Here is a 23,716-nt window from a genome sequence, read left to right on the forward strand (position 1 = left end):
GTCTTGCGTTTTTCTACGTGTCTTTTATTTCCTTCCCAATAACAAAATTCTCGTTAAATAACGATTACCTGAATTCTTGTTATCAAGAAATTTCTTCAATTTTGTGAAAAAGGGATTGATTGAAAAATATGAGATGATGCAACATAAAGCGCATTCACAGAATTTTGAACTTTGAATATTTCGTTTAAACACTCGAAGATTGTGTGATAATATATTACTAAAGAAGAAGCAATTCGAAATCAATTTTCTAAACGACAATTACAAAAGCAGCGATAAAAATTCCATAAAACAAATTTTGTATTATTCCTTAGAAAGCAAGGTATCGGACGATGAACGAAAGGAACGAGAGATTAAACCGTTTCGATGTCCGTTTCACGCAGAGATGTTCGACAGATATACGTTCCTGCCTACATATCAAACAGCTCGCTTTCCATTCGCGCGATACCTGTATGCAGATCGAAGTTGGTGTCGGGTTAACAGGGGTAAACGTACATATGTATCGACTTCTTCCCCGGTTGATATTCATGTATTCATAGCCAGCAACATTACCGGATTTGTATTAGCGCCACAGGTGGCGGCGTTGATCCAACATAGATCGGTCTGTAAAACTTAGAACAACCGGCCAATCCAATCGAGTGGCGAAATTGAACGGGGAGAGAGGAAGATTCGTGCGCCGCTGAAAAGAATCGAACTCGCCGTTCGTAAATTACGTATTTATTGCGACGAGTATCCGCCAGATACGATACCCCGGGGAATAATTTAATAAATTGTTTTCCCCTGCCATATCGCGATCCATCAAATTTCACGAAATCTCGTAATCTCCAACGCCATATGCCGCCATCTTCGTTGACCGATTCACCTCAGTTGACCGATTCATCTGTCTCTAACGTTTCTCATCTGGATACGAATGTTTAAAAGATATTTCTGCAGGAAATTCTTGATTGAACGAATATTTTGATACGTTTTGTTCGATGAGTTTCACGTTATACGATCAAAATTAGATATTAATTGTAGGTTATTTATTCTTTGGGAAATCACGAATAATTATTCTGGTGGAAGTTCAGTATTTTCTAGAGTTTTTTTGTTTTTTTATTTTTTAATAAGTTATTGTGTCGTAGATTTATTTTTATTATATGGATTAGTTTGTACGTATCTTTAAAATTCTAAATTGGTTAATAAATTGAAAAGTTAAATTTATTTTATAGATATTAATGAATAAGTTTATTAGTAAGCATGAATTAATTTAGGTCAGTCTTTCAAATTATTTTTAGAATATTATATCCAGCTTCGAAGGAGTATAAATATCTTCACAATTCGTGGCACATTAATTTTATCAATTATTCCATCTTTCCTTTCAGACCGTTTCCTTCAAAGATATTAAATACTGTATATATAATTAGAAATTGTCTGATCGATCGTTTCTTTTAAAGATATCGTTGAGTCAGTCGGATTTAACAGGCTCCGGATGATATCTAATGGAGTATAAATTTATTTAGTCTTCCGCTGGCGAGCCTTTTATCTCATTAAAAAGGGATTTGCGCAGACCAAATATCCTAGAGATTCCGAGAATTTGGTCGAATTTAATTCCGAGACGCGGAAGAGCTTCGAGTTTCCGCCCTCCATTCGTATTATCCGTAACTCCTTGTATTTATCTTCTCTATCCCAACCATTCTCATACTCGCTCATATATTTTTGTTGTCGTTGAAAGATCGACCATTTTATGGGACGATGTATATCTAAAACATCATTCATTTCGAATGTTAGATATACAATTCTAAAAGGTGTTTTTAATTTTTAATTTTTTAATTGGAGGATATCGACAAATTTTTTTCAATTCCGTGAAAAGTAACCATAATTTTTAGCCCTTTTTTCACACCATTATACTATTAATTTAATGATTTTTGGATTTTTCTTTCTCTTTCAATAATTCGAAAATCTGGCCAGGAAATTTCTATAAAAATAAAATAAAACTTTTCAAAACTGTTCAATCGTGAGCTCTTTAAATCGCTCGTATTATCAGTGGTTAAACACAAGCATTGAACTCGAAAACAGTTTTGCGAACTGGAAATTTGCCTCTGGTTAAAAATAACACAAGGATATTTACTTTTACAACAGAGAATCTGTAAACAATGGCTCACGGCAATTCCTTCTATTTCAAATTGAAACAAAATTTTTGCTCGTCCATGGTCCATTTTAATAAAATCCAGTAATACTTATAAAATGAAAACGATTTCTTATTTATTTATTTCTTTCCTAGATTCTGTATAACATTTCTAAATTCTCTATTATTAAACTCTACACAATCAAATTCCTTATATTCTTTATCCTTTAAAAAAGAGATACTAAAATCTAAATTTCTTCAATATTACGTACCACGATCTAATTTTTTTAAATTCTATATCAAAACCAACTAAGAATCCCTAAATTCTATATTACAACTCAATTTCCTTCGATTAAACATCGCGTCGAGCTGTTTTCACAAAATTCAATATTTCCTTCTCGAGCAATTTACACCCTCTTCATCTTTATCACTAAGTTCACTAAATTCCCATCTTTATTCCCTCGTTTTTATCTAGAACATCCACTCTCGTGGTACAGAAAAGAATTTCCAATCCCTTTGTACACGATGAAAGTAAGATGAAAAGTAGCCTTTCTTGTTTTCCCCTTTTACGGGCACACGACACGTTCCCTTTTCCTCCTATTTCGTAAGATGGCGACGTTACGCGGGGATCGTTCCCACGGCGGCCATTGAAATTCGGACTTAACGGCGGTACGAATTGGTTTCGCGCATTCATTCCCTATGAAACTCGAATCACCGTCGCATTGTCCGGTCGAAATCCTTTCAGAAACGCTATCAGCATTGTTCGCACGATCACCATCCAAACCTTCGATTATCCGGCCTGTGCATTATAATCGAACGCTCCATTATTCGAGCAACATGTACCTCGGCCGTACTCGGTCTTTGTTGTACACTTATTTCCACGTGTTCGCCACGTCATATCCCCTCCCTCGTTCTTATCGTCAAGGGATTCCAAAGTTAATTCCGGGGTAGGAGCGGTTTAATGCAATACGAGAAAGTAACAATAACAATGCGGCGATTACGCGGAACGAGTGAATTTGTCGCGTTTTGGACGGTGGTGGGTTAAAATTCGGTCACAATGGGGAAACACCCGACGTTTGTAAATTAGTGTTGCGAACGATTGTCTTCGAATACGTCATTGTGAATAGGTTATATCGGGAACAATGTTTCAATGTACGTATTTGTCGAACACGTTTCATAGAGAATATTGTTGGAGAGTAAGTTTAGTCGATTTCTCGATTAACTTATCATCATTGCGTGGAAAGAGATTCGAATGCATTCTTTAGATGTTTAAGCGAATGGAATTATCATTAATTCTTCGATTAATCCATTCATGAATTATCCTTAGCTCTTTCGTTGTTGCAAAAACTGTGAAAAGATTAATATCTAAAGAATCGTTTAAAATTTATAATCTTTCTGATTCTGTAATTATTAAGATTAGAAAAATAATGTAAATAAAAAAAAGAAAGAAAGAGAGAGAGACAATCTCACACATACTGGACAATTCGTGCACAAGTAGATGTGTTTGCTTGCAGATTATGACAGAAATTACAATCCGCCATCAATGAGGCCGCCAGGCGAGCTTCCGGTCGACGCTTTAAGTCCGGGTGTCTCCCATCGGGCTCAGCTCGTCCTTCATCTTTTGGTGAGTCTGCTGTCACTGCTTCTTCCAGCCATCAGAAGGTGATTCTCACGTCGCGGGAACGGGGCTTCCAGTTCTAGTGTTTATTGGACGGTGACCAGACCGGAGGCGGCTGCTACCAGTTTCCGGTACGCCGGCTCCGGCTGGATGATGGACGAGTGCGACGAAACAAGGCGCGCTTGAAATTATTTTCATACTAAACGTAGACGTATACAGAGAGCAAAGAAGATATATATATATATATAATATATATAAATATAAATAAATATATATATATATAAATATAAATATATAAATACAAAAAAAAATATAATATGTTGTGTAAGTATACTTACAGTGAGTATGAAGGAAATTCTTAGGCTTTTATTGAATGACGATGATTTTGTGGCGCGCGACATCTTTGCATATTCGAGAAAAGACTTCATCCTCTCTCGCGATGCGTGAATCGAGGTTTAGAAGAAAATAAGGGGGGAGGGGGGAATGGAAGAAAGAAACTTTTCGTATCGACTAGACGAATTTTTCTGATTGCGAACGAGAGGGATTTATCGGCCAATGTTTTTCAGCCGGTTTCATCCGCGACACGTCGATATTCCGAGAAAAAGATTCAAGGGTTGTGTCGTCTCATATTAACGCGTTACCGCTTTAAATGTTCCGCCAAAAACGAGTTTTATAATCAAACGTGTGTCGCGCGAATTTTTCTCCAGGCGACTGAGAATCATTGGCCCTGAAAAAAAAAAAAGAGTAGTTTCGTTAGTTTCGTAAGAATGCGCAAGTTGTCCGAAGTCAAACGAGAATCGAGAGCGTTTCGAATTTCTTCGTTTAACCTACCGTGTAAATACCATTGATTTTGATAAATCTTTGAGATTTTGTCCAGCGTTCCAGGTATCTTCTTTCCGACGTGAATTACTCACGGTCTCATTTCATTATCGCTGTATCGTTCGCGTTGCTTAACGAACAAAAAAAAAAAAGAAAAGAAAAAAAAAGGAAGGAAAGAAAAATCACCCTTTTGTATAACACACTCCCTTCGCGAGAACGTTGATTCGTTTAATTACCATAAAGGAACAATTAAATTGTCCTGGTAATAAATCCCAAAAACCGACGAGATGACAGAGTACGTAAATTCATTCGGCGAGATAAGAAGATAAAAAAGTATTATTTTCAGACGACTTTACGTACTCTTCATCTGAAAAAAACCGATCTCATTGCTCGTTAAACGAACAACCAACACACCTCTTGCACTCTGATTGAATTAATGTTATTGGAAATTGAGAATTTTAAAAATAATCAATATTAGATTTGATTGGACGAATTTAATGATAAGATGAACCTTTTCATAAATTAATTTTGAATAGCAATTTCAAATATTTCAAAAGTTTTCCAATTGATATCCAATAATTATCCAATTTCATATATTGTCGTCCTCGTTCTTAATCTTACACCTTCTATTACCTTTGAAAAAACATTTAAGATTCATAAAATTCAATATTAACAGTTACACGATTGCTCTGCAATGAAATTTTTATACTATGACAAGTTTTTGATCTTTGAATCAATGATATATTACTTAAATATATTACTTAATTAGAAGAAAAAAAAAATGGGGTAAGAATGGAGTTAAGAACCGCTTCGACGACATAATCTACGTAATTTATATTTCGTCAATTGACCAATGATATTAATTTTTAAATTATTGTGCAAGAGGATCAACATTCCTCATCGTCCGCGTTACACGACTACGCGATGGATATTAGTTGTACTCTAGTCGAGCGAACAAGGCACAACTGTATTTCGATACATGTAATAATATATACGTACGCATGAAAGAATAAATGAAAGCATAATTATAACATTATACACATGAACATATACTACATATATATATCGAATCGTAGTTGTGTTGGGATACAAAAGCGCTCTAAAGTTTCATGATGATTAGCTATTCGATTGGCGAAACCGTGCATGCACTTGATGCGAAAATGCTAGTCATATATATACGTAACCAATAAAATATGGCGGACGCGTTCCAGAATGCGATTACAGTACTCTCTCTAAATAAAGCTCCTCTAAATTAAACTTCTTTCTCGTCCCAACATTTTTCCACGACACCATTTTCTCTGAAGAGTTCATAAAAACGAATGACTTTTGCCGCGAGATTCGTCATAATTTCATGACTCGATCTTTTCTTCATGTAATTATTCTGTAACGAAATTACAGATATAACATAACGTTTCATCGAAGAAAGTATAAATTTAATCAAAGAAAGAGAAAAAAAAGAAAGAAATTAAAAAAGTTTTTAAAAGATTTCTACCCTTTTGAAAAAAAAAACGAATTTATATTTTTTTAATATAAATTTTCCAACTAAAAAACAACTCTTTAAATAGAACCGCGGATGGAAAGTAGAAATTTAAAAAGCAAGTTACCGCTTTGAAAGTTTGTGCAAATTTTACTCGAGCTATACTCGCAGGATATTGGTGGAGATATTATATTTCCTGGAAAAATATTTCTCTTCGGTATCACGATCAGTTTAACACACTTAGTGTGGACGTACCCATTATAGAGATTCCCTACCTAAGGAACATTTTGCGATACATATATCAAACGCGAGTGACGTATTCAAATCAATGGCTCGTACGAAACGTTAACCAATTGATTTAAATCCATCGCTTAAATCGATGTATGCATTGCAATTTTTTATTTCTACGATATAAAACGTGTACAGCTGCGTCATGAGTCTTTTTCTAAAAAAAAAACGTAGAAGATAAAATATAGGAAAAATAAATCAAGTAAATATTTTATACCTTTACTCGAGTAAAGATGTTTATCATCGGTATGTACAACGATTTTAAACTTGATGCATTTTTCGCCACTTAACAACTGTTTTTTGCATTTATAAAAATTAATAATAATAATAACAATAATAATTGATATAATAACGGCGCTTTTCGATTTTTGGTACCGCATTTAGCGTGTCGATTTAGAGGGAGTATTGTACAAAAAAAAAAAAAACGAGCGTTTTGCGTGTCACCGCTTGTATTTCTGAAGCGGGGAAACGCCGGTATAGTGATGATGTTGCGTAGCCCCGAATCATCGATCGGACGGTGTCTTCGTACAAAGAGAGCTTCGTCGTTTCAGTTTTAATTATGCATCAGATACATCAGTGGGAGATCTGTCCTCCTATTACGGCTACATAAATATATGTCGATGACAATATTTTTAGCTTTAACGAGACTTAAAGTAGATTTAACGATCTGTAGAGCGAATAATGCAAGAGGAAATTCAATTGAACCGTGAATGCAATTTTTGGATAGAATCCATGACCCATTTTTCTTTTGTGGATGTGTTACTTCATTCTACATCAACTTCTTGTAATCTACTTGATTCGCATAGTTTCGTGTAAATACTAGAGAAATAGGAAGCTTTCGAAAATATTTTGTAACTATATCTATTTGTAAACGGAAGTTTCCCCAAGTCTATTTCGAGTTTCGTTCGAGTCTATCGTGAAGGTGGTAGAAAAGGTTAGTTTATGCTGCACTCGAGAAGTATCGAATCATCCATCTTTATTGGAAAATTTATAAACGGTTTTTCCTTTTCTAGAAATTTTTTTATTTTTGAAAACAATCCTTCGATCACTAGAAAAAAATATATCGGTAATAAATAATGATGGATTAAACGCATTTTTCTCCTATGGTCAAAAAATCCATCCTATTTATTTAAATTGCCAATATCTGATAATTTCCAATTACAAATGATTAAAAATTCATTTAGAATTATTTTCAGAAGAATAAAATTTAAACACTTTTAAAAAAACTAATTCAGAATTGATAGAAAAAAAAGACGAAAATGTTCAACTTTGCTATAACATTTTCAATCGATTCAATAATTTTAGAATATTTCTCTATAATCTCCACAAAAGATAGGTGATTCGAAGCTTTTTCGACGAACTGTATGTTTAAAAAAAAAAATCAACGAGGCATTCAATTTTAGAATCACGTAATTCGGAATTCGATCGTTACACGAATGATAAGGAAACGCGTCTTCGCCGATTGATTGTTCTGTAAATATTGTAGATACGTTATGCTGTGATCAATACGAATCGTCGTCTGTTAATCGCTGTGATGATTCGAGGCTGCGATTGTTAAAGCAAAGTGCAAAGAAAAATGGCGAGTGTTGTGAATAAGCGTAATATTATAAGCGACCGTACGAAACGTTATGGCGATGATCGTGTGGAAACATCGTTTAGTAGAAGATGAAAAATGACAAGAAAAAGAAAAAAAGAAAAAAAACGAATCGAGGCTACAGCGATCATAGATATGTCGTATTGAATTATTATTATATTAACGTTATTAATGTATCGTGCCCGATAGTTTCACTATGTCGTACACAATTTTTATTGGATTTGCGGCGATCGAACATCGAAAATAATCCGTGGAACCGAAGAATCAGGCGTAGATAGTGAAATTGTCGGTCTGAATATCTTAATAAATCGAATACATGACTGCCATTATAAATCATTGTTCATTTATTCATTGATTTACATTAAACGTTTTCAACTCGTTCATCATTCTTGCGTGTTTCTTTTGTTACTTTAAATATCTACGATGAAATAACTTGATCAACATCTTGATTTTGATAATAGAAGAAAATATTCTAGAGGATGATTAATCTTTTGTTCTTTGAGTAGTCTTTGAGTAGTATTTAATTAAGTGATCAAGTTATTTTGATTGACTATTGTACATATTTTCATTTAATAGAATATCGAAAGATTTATAGTAAACTATAGTATAAAGTGAAGAGCACGGAGGAATAGGAGGTAAGTGTTAATAATTCCCGTACTTAATGCATGTATGATATGTACAAAACATGGGATAGAGTTGAGATGTAAATCAACGATTGATTTCATTTTTCATTCCCATACTTTTATTACTGAAATAAACTATTTACCATTTATATATGATAATTATAATTAATAATTGTCTTTGATTTCTTTATTAATATCATTAATAAAATCAATGATCAATTTCCATGAAGATGATTCAATTAATAATGAGATATTCTTATGTACAAATTAATTTCACGTGTCAATGATTGAATACGTAAATACAATTAAAATTTTATAACTTCGAAAATATCGATAATATTGAAGTTAAACTAAGTACAATATACCAAAAACTTAACACCACATAAATTAGAATAAAATAGAATTGAATTAAAAAAGAAGAATTGAAAAAAGAATTATCTATTCTCGCACAAAAACAAAGTTCGAATCAAAATTTAAATTAAAAGTGATGCATTAAAAATAAAAACTATCGATTAATCAATCGAACAAGTAAATGATTAAATTACGAAACTCGTACAAATGGAATACAAATTTCTATAAAATCTGCTTTTTTGCCAGTGCTTTTACTGACCTGCAATGATACACTATCACTGACAACTTACAATTCTTTTCGCCGTCAGTAGAGCAAACGGTACTGGGCGCAATAACAGTGGAGGAGCGAGAGAAAGATAGAGATGGATGGAGAGAGATATATAGAGTGAGAGAGAGAGAGAGAGAGAGAGGAAGAGGGAAAGTGGTAATGGTCTGCATCGAATCAGCCCTCGGAAATTCACCGTCCCGTAATAACGTAATAATCTTTCGAAACTCCGTGACGTGTTGTAATGTCCCTTGAAATATTGGATACGCGCGAGTAATTTCCATCTGTAATGAAACCGATATGCAAATGAGATAACAAGTTCGATTGTCTACATTTCAACCCACAACGTGTCCAGCTAATATCCAAGCTCGCAGAACGTCTCTAATAACGCGTGTCGTTGCTTTCCACAATAATGAGAATGATAAGGTGCATTTAGAGGATGGTCAGAACGAACGTGATGATTGCTTTATGGTAAAATCTTTATTGGTAATTATATCTATGCGAATCATCCTGATTATTGTTGGAGAATAATTGAGAATTGATTAAATCTTCTTGTAAAATTGATTAAGATACGAATATTATATTGTATGTATTATAAAAATACAATTTGTTTTTTTCTACATTTCTATCTATGTGCATATTGAAATTAAATAATAATATCTAATATTAGTATCTTTTATAATGTAAGGAGAAATTTATTGTTTTTATTTAAGAAGAAGATATTGAGTTTGAAGATTTTTCTTGTTATTTAAATTTTCTATTCTAGTCCATATGGCCTGTATCTTTAAATTAAGCTCTTTGTTCTGCATTTTTGTACTTCGAAATGAAAGGTATAGTAGTATACCTTTATATATTACAGTATATCGAAGTATAGCGTACGAATTTACAGAAAAATTTGTTCATGTATTAATTTCTTGTTTCAACATATAATCGTACGTACCATGTATTTCATATACACGAATTGCCACATTGGTAAAATACAGTGGAAAAAAATTTCACATTTCAACGATTCTTGTTACGATTTCCTGAAATTTCTTTTCCTGCCATTATGTTTGTTTTCTCTTTTTTCTTTTTTAACGTTTTTCATAATAGACGTACAACGAACATTTTGTTCACTTTTTCATTTTTTTTATCAACTTTCTTATTTAGCTTTAGCTACATTTTCTCTTTCTTTGCTTTCTTTTTCATTGTTTTGAATCTAATTAACCTTTGAGATAGATACTACTTGTGTAAGAATAATTATCTATAACAACAAACAACGGCTCAAAAAAATCGACCAAAACGTAATTTGCTTGTATACAACACCGCCATTTGATTGAGAAAGCAATCGTCTATAAAGAGTATAATTACGATTAAAAAACGATTAAAAGATCAAACGATCATCGAACATAATTTCACACGTGTCAACAATTCCAACTCTTTATTAACGAGGAATACATTCGAGGAAAATTTGACCAAGCTATCGAGCTTCATTCATCATCAACGTCACTGTCATTATCGTTTCACAAGTTAAAATTAAAAACAATCTCCCCCTCCCCTATTATGAACTGACCGCAACACCAATTCAAATTTATCAAAACGACAAAAAGCTTGCGCGAAACAAAAGCAAAAGAATAAACCGGAAGCGTCTATCTGGCTTGTCCGCGGGACAAATTTATTATCCGCGCCACCGACGATGCAAAAAGTCAATTACATCCTCGATTAATCGATCGAACGCTCCGATAACCTCGTGCAAGATAAACGTTCATAAACGCAACCCCTTGGAAAGGGATGAGAATTCTCTCCTTCCTTCCTTCCTTCCTTCCTTCCTTCCTCCCTTCGTCCCTCCCCTTAGTCACATCCTTTCATTGCTTTTTTTTCGCAAAACGCCACTTCAACAATACCCTCAATCGATTTCTCTCGCGTTCTCGCGAGAAAGAGAAAGAGAGAAAGAGAGGAGACAAATGTCTCACGGTTCCTTGCTCGTGAACTTTTTTCCAACGAAGACACGGAAAAGGTTACAGCAACATCGACGCTTTTCACAGCTCCTCCCCCTTTTTCACCCCTTGTTCTCCCCGCTGTTTTTCCACACGCCATTTCCTTTTGTCGCGGCGATTTCCGCGACCGACCTCGCGTTTTCTTCCCCAGATTTCTGTAAATCGCCGGATAACTTGTCGCCGCGAGCTGTTCGATTACGCGCGAAACCACGGTTGCGCTTTTTTTTGCAGAGAAGTGGATGGAGAAATGGATGGTTGTTGTTTTAAAATTTTTCGCAGCCACGAGAGATCGTTGCCGCGAATGCTGGCGTTGGAAACGGTTTGAGTAATTATTAAATTCGAATTTGATTAAGGTTTCTTCGAGATATTCTTCTTCTTTCTCTCCTCTTTAAAATATCTCTATGAAGAATTTAAGATCGATGATTTTAATCTCTAAGCTTCGAATTACGTATTCAGTAAGTGAAACGAAGATTAGAAGAAAGATCTGTACGTACAATTGTAAGATGAGCAAAGATGGGAGCATGGAAATAAATAAATAAAGGAATTTATCACTGGGATATTAACATTATTTATGCCCGTTCAATCTGTACGCGCGTATATTAGCCACATAAATAACAAACAATGGGGCGTAGCTGTTCTATTCGTTAAAATGACACTTATGCATATTCATCCTGTTCGAAATTATTATTCGCGGTTTCATTTGCTTCTATCATTGTTATGCGATAACAACGATCGTATGTGTAAACATGGTGAAATTATACTCCATATATACCGGAATTATTTATGCACTACAACATTAAACTATAGAGCTTAATTCTCGTGCCGAAATTTTATTTATTTATTTTTAAGCCGAACAATTTATTCTTTTAATAAATAAAGATATATATGGCTGCAAACGATGTGTTCGATTATCCGTAATTACCGTGGCAATTATTATATATATATATTGTAACAATTCTTAATTATCATTTGTTACATTTTGTATTAAAACTATTTATCTATAATATCAATATTTTATAATAAGAATTTAATTGTCTGTATTCTTTAAGCACAACTGTCTTCCTGGTTTTCTCTTAATTTGAAGTCAATAAACCAACAACATTGTGAATTTAGCACATTACGTATAATTTTCTTCTCTTCGTTACTTTCTTAACATGAATTACATAAGAAGATTACGTATTATAATATCAATATTCGCTTGTAAGTTTGCTTAGAAACAAGAACCAACCACCAACCTACAAATCACGGCATGTTACTTCAAGTTCCAAACAATAGATATTAAAGAATTTTATAAACAAGGAAACACGTTAAACAGACATACCAAAAATTTCGAACAAACACATTGGTCCACAGTTCCAAAATGATTCAGAAATTATGCACGCCACGACTCGATCGAACCATCGATCGATTTTCCCAGACACCATTGCCCGCCGTTCCGAACAAAAGTGGTCGTTTGCGAATAGTTCCCATTTTTTCCCTCTATTTTCCCTTTTTTCTCCTTTTTTTCCCCCATTATTCCATCCATGTAGCGATCGCAACGCCACACGCGACAAGCCGCATAAAGCGGAACGCTTCGACCGCGGCCGCGAATTTTGGCAAACAGGCACTCCGTGCGTTTCATTTCGCGGTTATTTACGGCCCCCCGATTTTGCAAATCCGGCATTTGTTCGGCCGTGTATCCCGTAAACTGGCGATTGTCGCCCCCAGCGTGTAGTACACGGCGTAAACGGCGCGCGTGCACGCTTCCTCGGAACCAGAAAATCGTTGTCGCCTGCTGGAAGGGTGAGCAAGAACACGGTGGTGGAGTCGGTTAGATGGGTGGGAGCAAGTGGTACGGATTTCGAAGGAGCCAATCCATCACACGGGAGGGGGAAGGGGTGGGATTCTATTCAGTTTTTCACAACTATCGGAAACATACGATCCGCGGGAATCGAGGGATGATTCATGAATAGGATGACAACCGTGTCTGACAGGGAACGACCGTTCACCACTTGTGTGGCCGAAATTGTTTTCGTTGTACTGTCCCGGTTCAACCGATTTATATCTATCGATATTCATCGACGTGTGCAACATTTGTAGTATTTTTTTTTTTTTTTTTTTTTTTATACATCGAATCGAATTCCAGGAATTTGAGGTAAGATTTAATTTTTTTCCTTTTTTGTTCGTTAAGAAACGAATGTTTTATATTAACGTTGTGATAAAATTGTTATTTTTAAGAATTATATTTTGAAAAATTCCCAAGAAATATTAAAAGCTAAACGAGAAACAGATGTATTAAATTTATATTGATTATAAAAATCTAGGAAATTTATGAAAAGAGTTTTTAAAAAATGTTTACGGATTGATAATAACTCTTTTTCAAGAAATTTCAATTCCAGATTCCAAAATCGATTTCTCCAACGGTATTTCCAATCAATGCCAGTAGATAGATCGTATTGTGTCAGGAATAAGAAAGTTAATATACCGTAGCAGCGTCAAATTGCCTGCAGGAGAACCAACAGTTAGGAAATACCAGTTACTATTGTTGGAATTAGCAATAAATGTTTAAGGCCAGGATCAGGTCGACGATGGCGACTGTGTGTATCGACTGGCACGAAACTACGTCTAACGTAGCCCGCTCGTATCGACACTTCTCGAGTTACTAATTATGGGACATTACTGACTTCCGAAAGTTAGTAGTTCTCCATTCGATCGTTCCTTTGTACCCATTATCGGTCGTACCTGACATTCTGAAAACCAAAATTGATGCTCTATCTGATTTAATAACGTCGAAATTGACTTAGAACTTGGTATCTTTGGTTTCGTGGCAACCAGTTACACAGCGGCCTTGGCGCCACGCTGCCGGAAGTCTTTGAGAAACGTTAGTTGATAGTTTAAGGGGACTTGTGTGAGAAATTGAAGTGATATTACATTCTGAATCGACACACGAAGATACACGGAGAATTTATTTTCAATAGAAATGCGGTATTTTTATTCTTCTTTCTTTTTCTGTAATTTCGTACTCTCTCTTAAGATGCTTGGTAGTCCCAATAATTTATACGATACGAATAAGATCAGGAAAATTCCATAGCTCAAACTGAAACGAAAACAATGAATCAGATACACGTGTATACGATAAATTTTTAAATTCAATTTTCTCGAAAACGAAATTTTCTTATTCCTGTTATTTTTATCTTATTTCGAATCACGAAATTCCTCTGATCCCCATAAATCGTGATATAACTTTGTGTCTTCATATATAGTTAAAATATTAAAATATTGAAAAAAAAGTTAAAAAAAAGAAACAATCGTACCTCACATTTTTAACTATTCATTTCGTTATGCAAATAACTCGAAGCATATATTTCGAAAATATCCATATCCTCGTGAACAATCGTAAATTCAAATTTCTCTTGAAAGAACCAAAATACACAAAACGCGCGAATAGAAACGTGTTATCCTTTCGAACGTAGCCTTAGCGCAACGCATACATATTTTACGTTGTTTGATGATCCGAAAACATCCAATTTCCTGCGAAACGGAAACGATAGAAGGAAAAAAAGAAAATAAAAAATAAAAAATAAAAGAAAGAAAGATGTACGCACGATACACGACGATAGAGGGATATCTGTCAATATGTTATGTTTGTCAATCGATCGCGACGCTTCGTGCACAATACAAACAACGAAAAAGAGATAAAAATCACCCTCTCCCGATTTTTGCGATCGGTGTACGTGCCTATTCTTCGACCGCTTTCTTTTCGATTGGTTATTCGGGGAAGGAAAAAAAAAAAAATAATACGACGGACGGGGAAATGTCTTATGGTTTTCGGATCAATTCACGTCCTCCCGACGAGGGAACGTAATCTCGAAAGTGTCTCTTCTGGTCCTGTGGGAAAGACTTCACTTCACATCTCGTACGTGGGTGTACACAGCTGTGCGAGCATCTTAACGCGCTTTCTTCATTCCCTTCCCCAACGTTTCTCCATGTTGGTCACTGTATATTGCTCGTGTCACCGTGTTCGAAACTTGTGAAATTAGACGAGAATCTTGCAGCTATGGTATTTAGAAATCTTGTTAAATGATTGATTGATTGATTTCAACTAGTCGAATCTACGTATCGAGAGAATATTGTTGAAAGGACATTAATTTTATTGAGAATTTATCGTTGTTTGAAATAGATAAGAGATTGTATGTCACTGAAGCAGAAAACTATTTAATTAACGCATAACAAATATTATTATTCGTGAGAATAGTATGATAAGATTAAAATTTAGATTGAAAGATAGTAAGAAATGGTTAAGTGATAGGAATGGGAATAGGGAGAGCATCTGGTTAGAATACGGTTCGAATGGTTTTATATACGTGGTCAAGGAAAGAAGTACAAATTCAAAGTTGGCAAAGTGCAATAAGATTCTACTACAATGTCCCATTGCAGTCTAAAATTGTCCTAGTTCGAACGTATCTCCTTTTCCAAGTCCAAATGCATTTCGTACAAAGTTACATGGCCTGTTAACGCTAACAAGACTGGAGGAAGAACACTGGAGAGACTTGTTCAAAATTGAATCGTTCAAAATTTTTCTTATGTATTTGATTCGAGTCTATTAGAAATTTTTGTCAATATTATCGATAAATTATTATAATTATAAAATAAGTATTATAAAATTATAATATTTCAATGAAGTTTTTTATTTATTTTTCCTCAACTTATTCAAATTTATCTTTTAACAAAAAATTTATAAATCTTCAGAATCATTTCACCTTATTTTGAAAGCTTGGATCTCCAATTCAGTTTCTGAAAGTAATTTTTCTCTGAACGAACGTATGCCAATCTATATAAAATTCTAAAAATATTGACACAGTTTCTCGATCTTCTCTATCTCTGTAAAAACTCACTTCACGCCCATGATATAACTTCTAATCTTTATGTTTGGTAAAGTTTAGATGTAAAAAGTGTGGCTACGATCCTTCAAATATTTCGAAAGTTCTTTCGATCTTGAAACAAAGTTTCGAAAATTTTTGATGCGCATCCCATTTTGTATTCTTTTGTACGGAACAAGCGTGTCAGCAAAAGGGGAAAGGAGTTCATATTTCACTGGTAGATTCGACGCACGTTAAATTGCACATCTTGGGTGCGAATGAAGGATCAAAAATTTGTCTCCCCTAAAAGCAATTTTTCCAAGTCAAAGTGGGTAGATGATGAAAGCCGGTGCAAAAGCTAACTTTGAAACCTAGAATCTATTGCATAAAACACGCTGTGTAGTGTGATGAGCTTTAAAAAGTGGTAGTTTTACAATCCAAGTTTACGAAACACGGTCAAATTTCGAATTGTTTGGGGCATTTTATCGAATTTTTCCTTTTATTTTATAAGTAGATATAACAAATGTAATTTAATGCATAAACATTCATATATTTATATGATTTAAATAACAAGTCATATAATATATAAATTTTACAATAATATTATATAATTTATAATGTAAACATATTATAAAACAAATGTAAATGAAATGTTGGTTTTTGAGAATTATTTGATCATAATAAATATACAAATTATTATGATCATTTATATTAAAGAAACTTCTTGATAATTTCCCCCTTCATTTTACAAAAATAATTGGAATGTATTTATTATATTTTCAATCGATTTTCCATTAAATATATCTTTTTTTATTATAAAATTTTGTATTAATTTTTAAGAATATTAAGTAACTTCAACATATTTAACTGTTACCATCGAATTCGATTAAGCACAATCAATTACAAAAATTTAACTTCAAATTGTTTCTTCTTCATTGACGAGGGAATTGATACACTGCAATTCTTATTTAAACTCTCCAATTGTTTCTTATCTTCTTATTTCTTTTCTCAATTAATCCACAATCCCGGTTATTCACAATTAATTCGAGAAACACTCAAAGAGCATCACATTCTCCCTCCAAAAAGGAGAAAGCACCAACGAAACCATAACGAGGATCAATTATTATACCAAAGAATTATCCAACAGACGTGCATTTCCATGTAAAATTCCATTCATACTTTTTCCACACATTCTCTGCCGCCCGGGAAAAGAAGTAATCCACAACGTCAGACTTTATTAAGCCATTAATCTCTTTTTACAGTCTCCACTCCCCCCGTTCTTCAATCCTCTCCCGTGCAGAGAAACGCACACGAGCCGAGGACTCGCATGACTCAGCCCAACTTTCACAAATATAATGGTCGAACGTTACGAATGATAATATAATACAACTCGCGTTGCATGTAACGCGATTCAAATTCCGGCATGCAAAACGGGTGGAATAATCGAAAGCGGGGGAGGTGAGAAAAACGAGGAAATCGGGGGAGAGGAGAAGGAAGAAGAAATAGACAGAGTTATTCCCTGAAATATGAAGCGCGGCCGAGCAGCTGACGTTACCAGAGACCATGTCGCATTATTTTCGTAGGCAGCGATGCGCAAGTGGATTCTCTGTAGTCAGCAATATCCACGATCCTTTTTTTCTTTTTCCCTCCCTTTCTTGTTTCTTTTTATTATTGTTTCTTTCTTTCTCTTTCTTCTTCTCTCTCTCTCTCTCTCTCTGTTTTGCTCCGTCGGTAGGCCCATCCGTTAGAAACGAGAGGTGGCCTCTCATACGTCAAAAAATCCTATTATACCGCGCTGATCCTCTGTCGACGAAATGGAAGAGATCGGCGGACGAGTCTGGTCTAGTTTCGTTCGCTCCTCTCCTCGACGTCGCTCATCGTCTGGAATTGAATCGTTTTGATGGGCTCTCGGTTGAAGAAGGAAGTTGTATGGCGAACTCGTGCCAGTTTCTTCTCACTTCCTCTTGCGTTTTATTTCCTCTTTCTCCCTCCCGTTCCCTTCTTTTTGCTTCTCCTCTCGTTCTTTTTGGGACGATCGGAGGGATGGAGGTCGACAAATTGTCTTCGGCGAACGATTTCGCGCTTGAAATGGCGTTATTAACGTGAATAAGTAACGATCTAAAGCGTAGCACGAGAAGCTCGTGGATTCGCTCGTTTTTGGATGGATTTCAAATATTTATATATAGCGAATATGGTATATGGGGGTGTGCTCGGTGATTTAATTCGAATCGCAGTTGGCTTTGATTTCGTCGTATCCGCGAACGTTTTAGCTTGGTTCGAACTGTATGCACGTAGATTTATGAAATTTTGAGGCTCGTGGGGAATGATAATCTCGTTTGAAGACGATTTTGGATGTTTCCAATTTGATAACTCGTTGCGGAAACAATTTATGCTTTTGATATTGGGAATCGAGTCCAAAAAATACTCGATTTATTTCTGTAATAAATATTCGTTACACGAAATATTTATTATTTATTTTACTATAATTAAAATAAAGAAAAAATTTCAGAATTTCTCTCAAAACAATTTCTTCTCAATAACAATTTTTCAAAAAAATCAATCCCCCGGTATGTAAAATACGAAGCAACGAGAGAGGCCACAAAAAACTAAATCCGATTCTTATTAATCGAAGCTCGATCGATATCTTGTAGCTTGTATTAGAATAACACTGTTGCATTATTCATGCATCTCTGGCCGAAGTATATATTGTAATAAAAAAAAAGAAGAAGAAGAAAATAAAGAAAATCGTGTATAGTTTCATTTCTTTTCCTTCTGCAGGATCTTTATCGCTCCTGGCCGCCATCATAAATAAATTATACCCGCACAGGGGTTCGCGCTCGTTTCCTTCTTCGATTTCGTCGAGGGATTAAACTCCCTCCGACCTTATTCTTCCTATCGATGATTGTACGCTTGACGATAAATCCTTGTATCTTAATTAATCCATCGAAAGAAATTGTTATTTCGATGTAGAATCTTCTATATTAAGGATATTATTTGGAGAAAGTTGTAACAAAAATATGTGAAGAATACATTTATATGTAAATGTTCGTAAATATATGTATCCTTATTATTAAAATTTATTTATAAAATATGAATTAAATGATATATTCATTGTCGAGATTCGTTTAAAATTTCTATGAATTTTTATTTAAATAATGAAAATAATGCAGATGCATTTTTCTAAATTTTTTCACATAAAACACATTTGTATTTAATGAGATACTTGAGAACGATTTGGACTAAACGAGACCGATCGACTAGAGCTAATCGCATAGTTTGAAACAAGCCATTAAATCCTATTTGAGAGATCAAGATTGCTAATCATTAACGAGTAACTTAGTAAGTGGATCAAGATGAGGTTTGCCAAGCAAACTGATAACATTTTCTTATCGGCCAATTATATTTGAAAATATTCTATCTTTAAATCTTCTCTCGTGTGTAAAATATATTTATTAATGTTCCATGGATGTATCGATATTTTACTCGATTATTCATTAGCATTATTAAGAATGAGGATTTTTAAAAATTAAATCAATCTGGAAATAATATTCATTGTTATTTGAACTTTTCCTATATTTGATATTAATTTCCAAGCTTCACTGATATTTAATCCAAATTCATGAAACTTGTTGTAAGTACTCATTAAAGAATAATTAAATGATTACCATATTTGATATTGCGATACGCGACATCATTGCGCACGTTATTGATTCATCGGATAATTTACTCAGTTAATTATTTTTTATTCGTGATTACACTAATGAATTTCTGATTGAATTAATACAATAATCGTGGCTGTAAAATAAGCATTCCGATTGCACGTATACGTTATATAACAATTATCCGATTCGTTATTTAAGCAGCATACTCAGGATTATTATTCTAATGAGAATAATGAACACGTGTTGTTAATGTAGAATTTTAATACGGATTCTCGTTAATTATTACGCAATTCACATATATTTGCATATGTTTAATACTCTCGGATAACAACGTGACAAAGATATCGTAAACTTAAATTTTCCAATAAATTTTGTCTCTGATTTCCAAAATCCGAACAATCTGTATTTTATCAAATCCATATTCTCTTAAATATATACTCCGACGAAACATTAAACGTAAGACGACATATTTAATAATATTCTTTTCTAATATTCGTGTACAAACAATTCTCGAGTAATAAAACGCATTTTTTCCTTCTTAGTAACGAAAACATGGCACAACCCTTTCCCGACGCAACCACCGAGAAAATTACACGCTTGCACACCCGTCACGACAGCAACAAGTGCAAAATGAATCGCGACCAATCGCGGGTGACTAACTGACCCAATTGTCAGCCCCCTACAGCCACCTTCCTTCCCTCTTGGAAAGAGATTTAATCCCCAGAGGTGAATCCGCCTTCACGAAGGAGGTGTAAATCAACACTTCACGAATATTCCTCCCCTCCACAGTGTTCGAGTGAGTTTCCGGAACACCTTCGCGATCGAGAACGTAAAAAAAAGATCTTGGAAAGTTTATCGGCGCGGCGCGGTCCGGCCGAGCCAGATGTCGCGAACATCCATGTTTCCGCCGATTCTTCGACAGTTCCACTCTGGCAATTGCATATTAAATGCATCCCGTATTCCCTCCACCCTTATATTCCTCCGCTTGCTTCTCTCTCTCCCTCTCTCATCCCCATTTCGACTACCTAGTATCCGTTAGGATATCGCGATGAAATACGGCCAGCCCATAAGAGAGAACCGCCAGCGCGAAAATACTATCGCTTTCCAATAGTACGTTAGCCGAATGGAGAGCAGGAATATTCGAGGCTGTTCTCGGGCACGACACGGAAGAAACGGCTCGGCCGAGAAGATCGGGGAGGGGGAGGTGGGGTGGAAAATAAGCGAAGAAACGGGAAATATCGTCCGCTTTTGCGGCGCTCTCCCGGCCATATGGTGACCTGCGTATATCATATTAGAAGCCAATTTTTAACTCGGTGGGGGTACATTTCACGCCAAACTGCCGGTTATAACCGGTCCGCAGCTAAAAATCCAATGAATTGATAGGGAGAAGGTGGTTGTTGGTAGGGGAGGGGGTGGTAAGAGGCGTTCGAATGGTCGTTCGAGGGAGGGGGAGGCGAAAAAAAACTGGCGGCCGACTTTTCTTCGGCTTCTCTGACCGAAGGGGGAAACGACCGCAATATCTTAGGGTGGAAAGTACACACGGACTCCTCTGGTGGTGGCAAAGAGCCCGTTGCCTCGAATAAATCTCTCTCGCTAACCTCCACCCTCCGCCTTGTCCACTTCTACCACCTCGCTTCGTGATTTTTTTCTTTTCTTTTCCTTTTTCCTCGGATCCGTTCCCCCGTCCCTTTTCATTACTAGTATTATAAATATTGTCTTTGAACGCGACATTCCTTTAAAAAAAGGAATCCCGCCTCGATCACGATTGCTCGAGCTTGGCATTGTCTTAACTCTGTGTTTTCCAATCCTTTTTTTTTCACCTTGCACTCAAAATTAATCAAACTTTAGGGCAGATTTTAATTGAAAACGAGATGAGAGGGTTTTTCTTAAAATTTTTATAGAGTTGAACGCACTTGAGGTAACATTGGTTCAAAATTATTCTTCTTATCAAGCATCTTTTTACTTGATTAATCACGAGCATAAAACATCGATCGACGAACAAAAGGATAAAAAAACGGTCGAAATGAAGTTGCAAAAAAATACTTTGTCACTGTAGGATGGAATTTTAATCGAGTTCACACGTCATTTGGGGAAATTAAAGAGTTCGAAATTCGTTCTACGGGGCAGCTCGAGGTTGAAACTGGAACTATCCTCCTCCCCACGATTCTCTCACGTAAGCTCGTGTACAAATGCGTGTAAGAAACAGGGTTGATTCCTCGAGATTTCTTGCGTTGTTATTCGCTCGAAGAAATATAATTACAAATTATAGCGCAACACTTTGAATTAATATTGTCTAAGTTGAAAACACTCCCCTGTCTGCTATTATCTCGTATCTTCGGTCTCTGTTCGTTAATTACGAACACTGGAATGAATTTTGGAGCTAAAGTAAACGTGGGATATTCGAAGATCGCGCGCCAAAGTAGGATAGAATTATTCGATGATTGAATTCCCTGCTTCAAGATACCGATATTCACATAAGAAACATATTCTGTACGAGATATTCGAAATATGGATGAATTTCATTATAAAAATTATACGATTATAAAATTATACTATCTAAAGATCAAATAATCCATTTTATTGTTAAAAGTATTTTAAAAACCTTGTTTTTCTAAATATCGATTATTCTTGAATTGTTTGAGAATTTCCAATTCTTGAAATCCTCTCAAAGTGCATTATTGTTGATACCTAACGACATCGGAAATAAACAAGCAATGAAAAAAGACTGTATATTTTTTCGAGACGCGTTGTCTAATACAATTTACCAACGAATTTGTAGGATTTGCAAAGAATACTGACAAATTCAATATAAAAGCCACGCGGGACAAACAAGATCCTGTACGGGAACACGACTTGATCAGCCAATCCTCCAAACCAATATTGGCGTCGGGTTTGTAACCCTATTCCTCCGACAGAGAAATTCGTCCAATCATAGGTTTCGACACGCGGTCAACTGTATGGACGTTGGCCTTATCCGTGTCGTTGAAACTGTACCTAATTTTTCTAGACAAGTTGACACGACAGATACAGTTATTCCATGTTCACTGTAAAATGTAACGACGAAAAATTATGGTTAGTGATATTTCTATACGAATTTATATTGTAATCTGTTACGACATACTGAATGACAATGGATTTTAAAATTATTAGAAAATATTTGGAAATATTTATTTGTAAATTTTCTATTTTTTTTTGGAAATTGTTTCAATAATTTAAATTGTTTTTTTTTAAGTATCGTGTAATAATAAAGTATTTTTCATTCATGAATGGAAAATTTTAATTGATTACGTCTTTTTAGGGATAACATAACGTGTAATTATCGAAAGCATTAAATCATATTTTTAATCTTTCGATACGTATCTCTGAAGTATTGAGAAATAGAACAGTTGGCCATCATCCAGAACATATTTTCAAATTTACTTATCTAAAATATTCTATGGTGCTCTATTTTCCAATTGTAAAGTAATAATAATTTTCAAAATATATATACGATTATTATAAAAATTATTACTAATTCTAAATTGAAGGAAAAATTCTAATTAATTACGAGAAGTTATCTATATCATCAATTATTTGTGATGCTTATAATGAAAATATTTAATAGTCTACGTCTATTTTTATTTATAATAAAAAAAATTCCAATCATAGTTATTAAGAATATGAATAATTTCTTATTAAAAATAATAATAAAATTTTCATTCATCCGGAAAAATGAATTTCTGAAATTTTAATAACATCAAAGAAAATGAAAATATTTCGTGTATTCCTAAAATTGTACGAGTTATAACTGTGAAGAACATATGAAAAGTATTTCTCTTATTCTTTTGCTTATTCTTATTCCGTAATAGAATATATAAAAGAAAAAAAAAAGTAATACAAAGGTAATAATACATCTACCTGAAAATCCAATTTCACAGTTCAGCGCTGCTCGTAGTGTTGCTATCCTTCCAGCTTAATTCTCACGGTGTTTAGTTCCCACTATAAATTCGTCAAGTCAATTAAGCGTTAAAATTCTTGTATTCCTTATCTTAAAAAAAAAAAGGAACGGATATTATCAAATTATATCCTATTCTTATAATGAAACTCGCCTCTGATATCTTTAAT

The 23,716-nt window shown here is 34.6% G+C and overlaps 1 protein-coding gene across 10 annotated transcripts in view; it reads left to right on the forward strand.

Moving 5' to 3' along the window:
• LOC108000915 (neurotrimin-like) overlaps positions 1–23,716 on the forward strand; it is a 293,302-nt gene that overhangs the window by 231,194 nt on the left and 38,392 nt on the right. For 6 of the 10 annotated variants that reach the window (XM_028668217.2, XM_062079080.1, XM_062079086.1 and 3 more), the window contains one exon: positions 3,616–8,230. The exons of the other annotated variants lie outside the window; for them this stretch is intronic. In XM_028668217.2, coding sequence (XP_028524018.2) covers positions 3,616–3,767 — 152 coding nt within the window. In that variant the 3' untranslated portion in view covers positions 3,768–8,230. Of the gene's footprint in view, positions 1–3,615; positions 8,231–23,716 lie in introns of those variants that run through there. 10 annotated transcript variants of the gene reach the window in all.

The sequence above is a fragment of the Apis cerana genome, linkage group LG9, assembly GCF_029169275.1.
Source record: "Apis cerana isolate GH-2021 linkage group LG9, AcerK_1.0, whole genome shotgun sequence".
NCBI lineage: Eukaryota > Metazoa > Arthropoda > Insecta > Hymenoptera > Apidae > Apis > Apis cerana.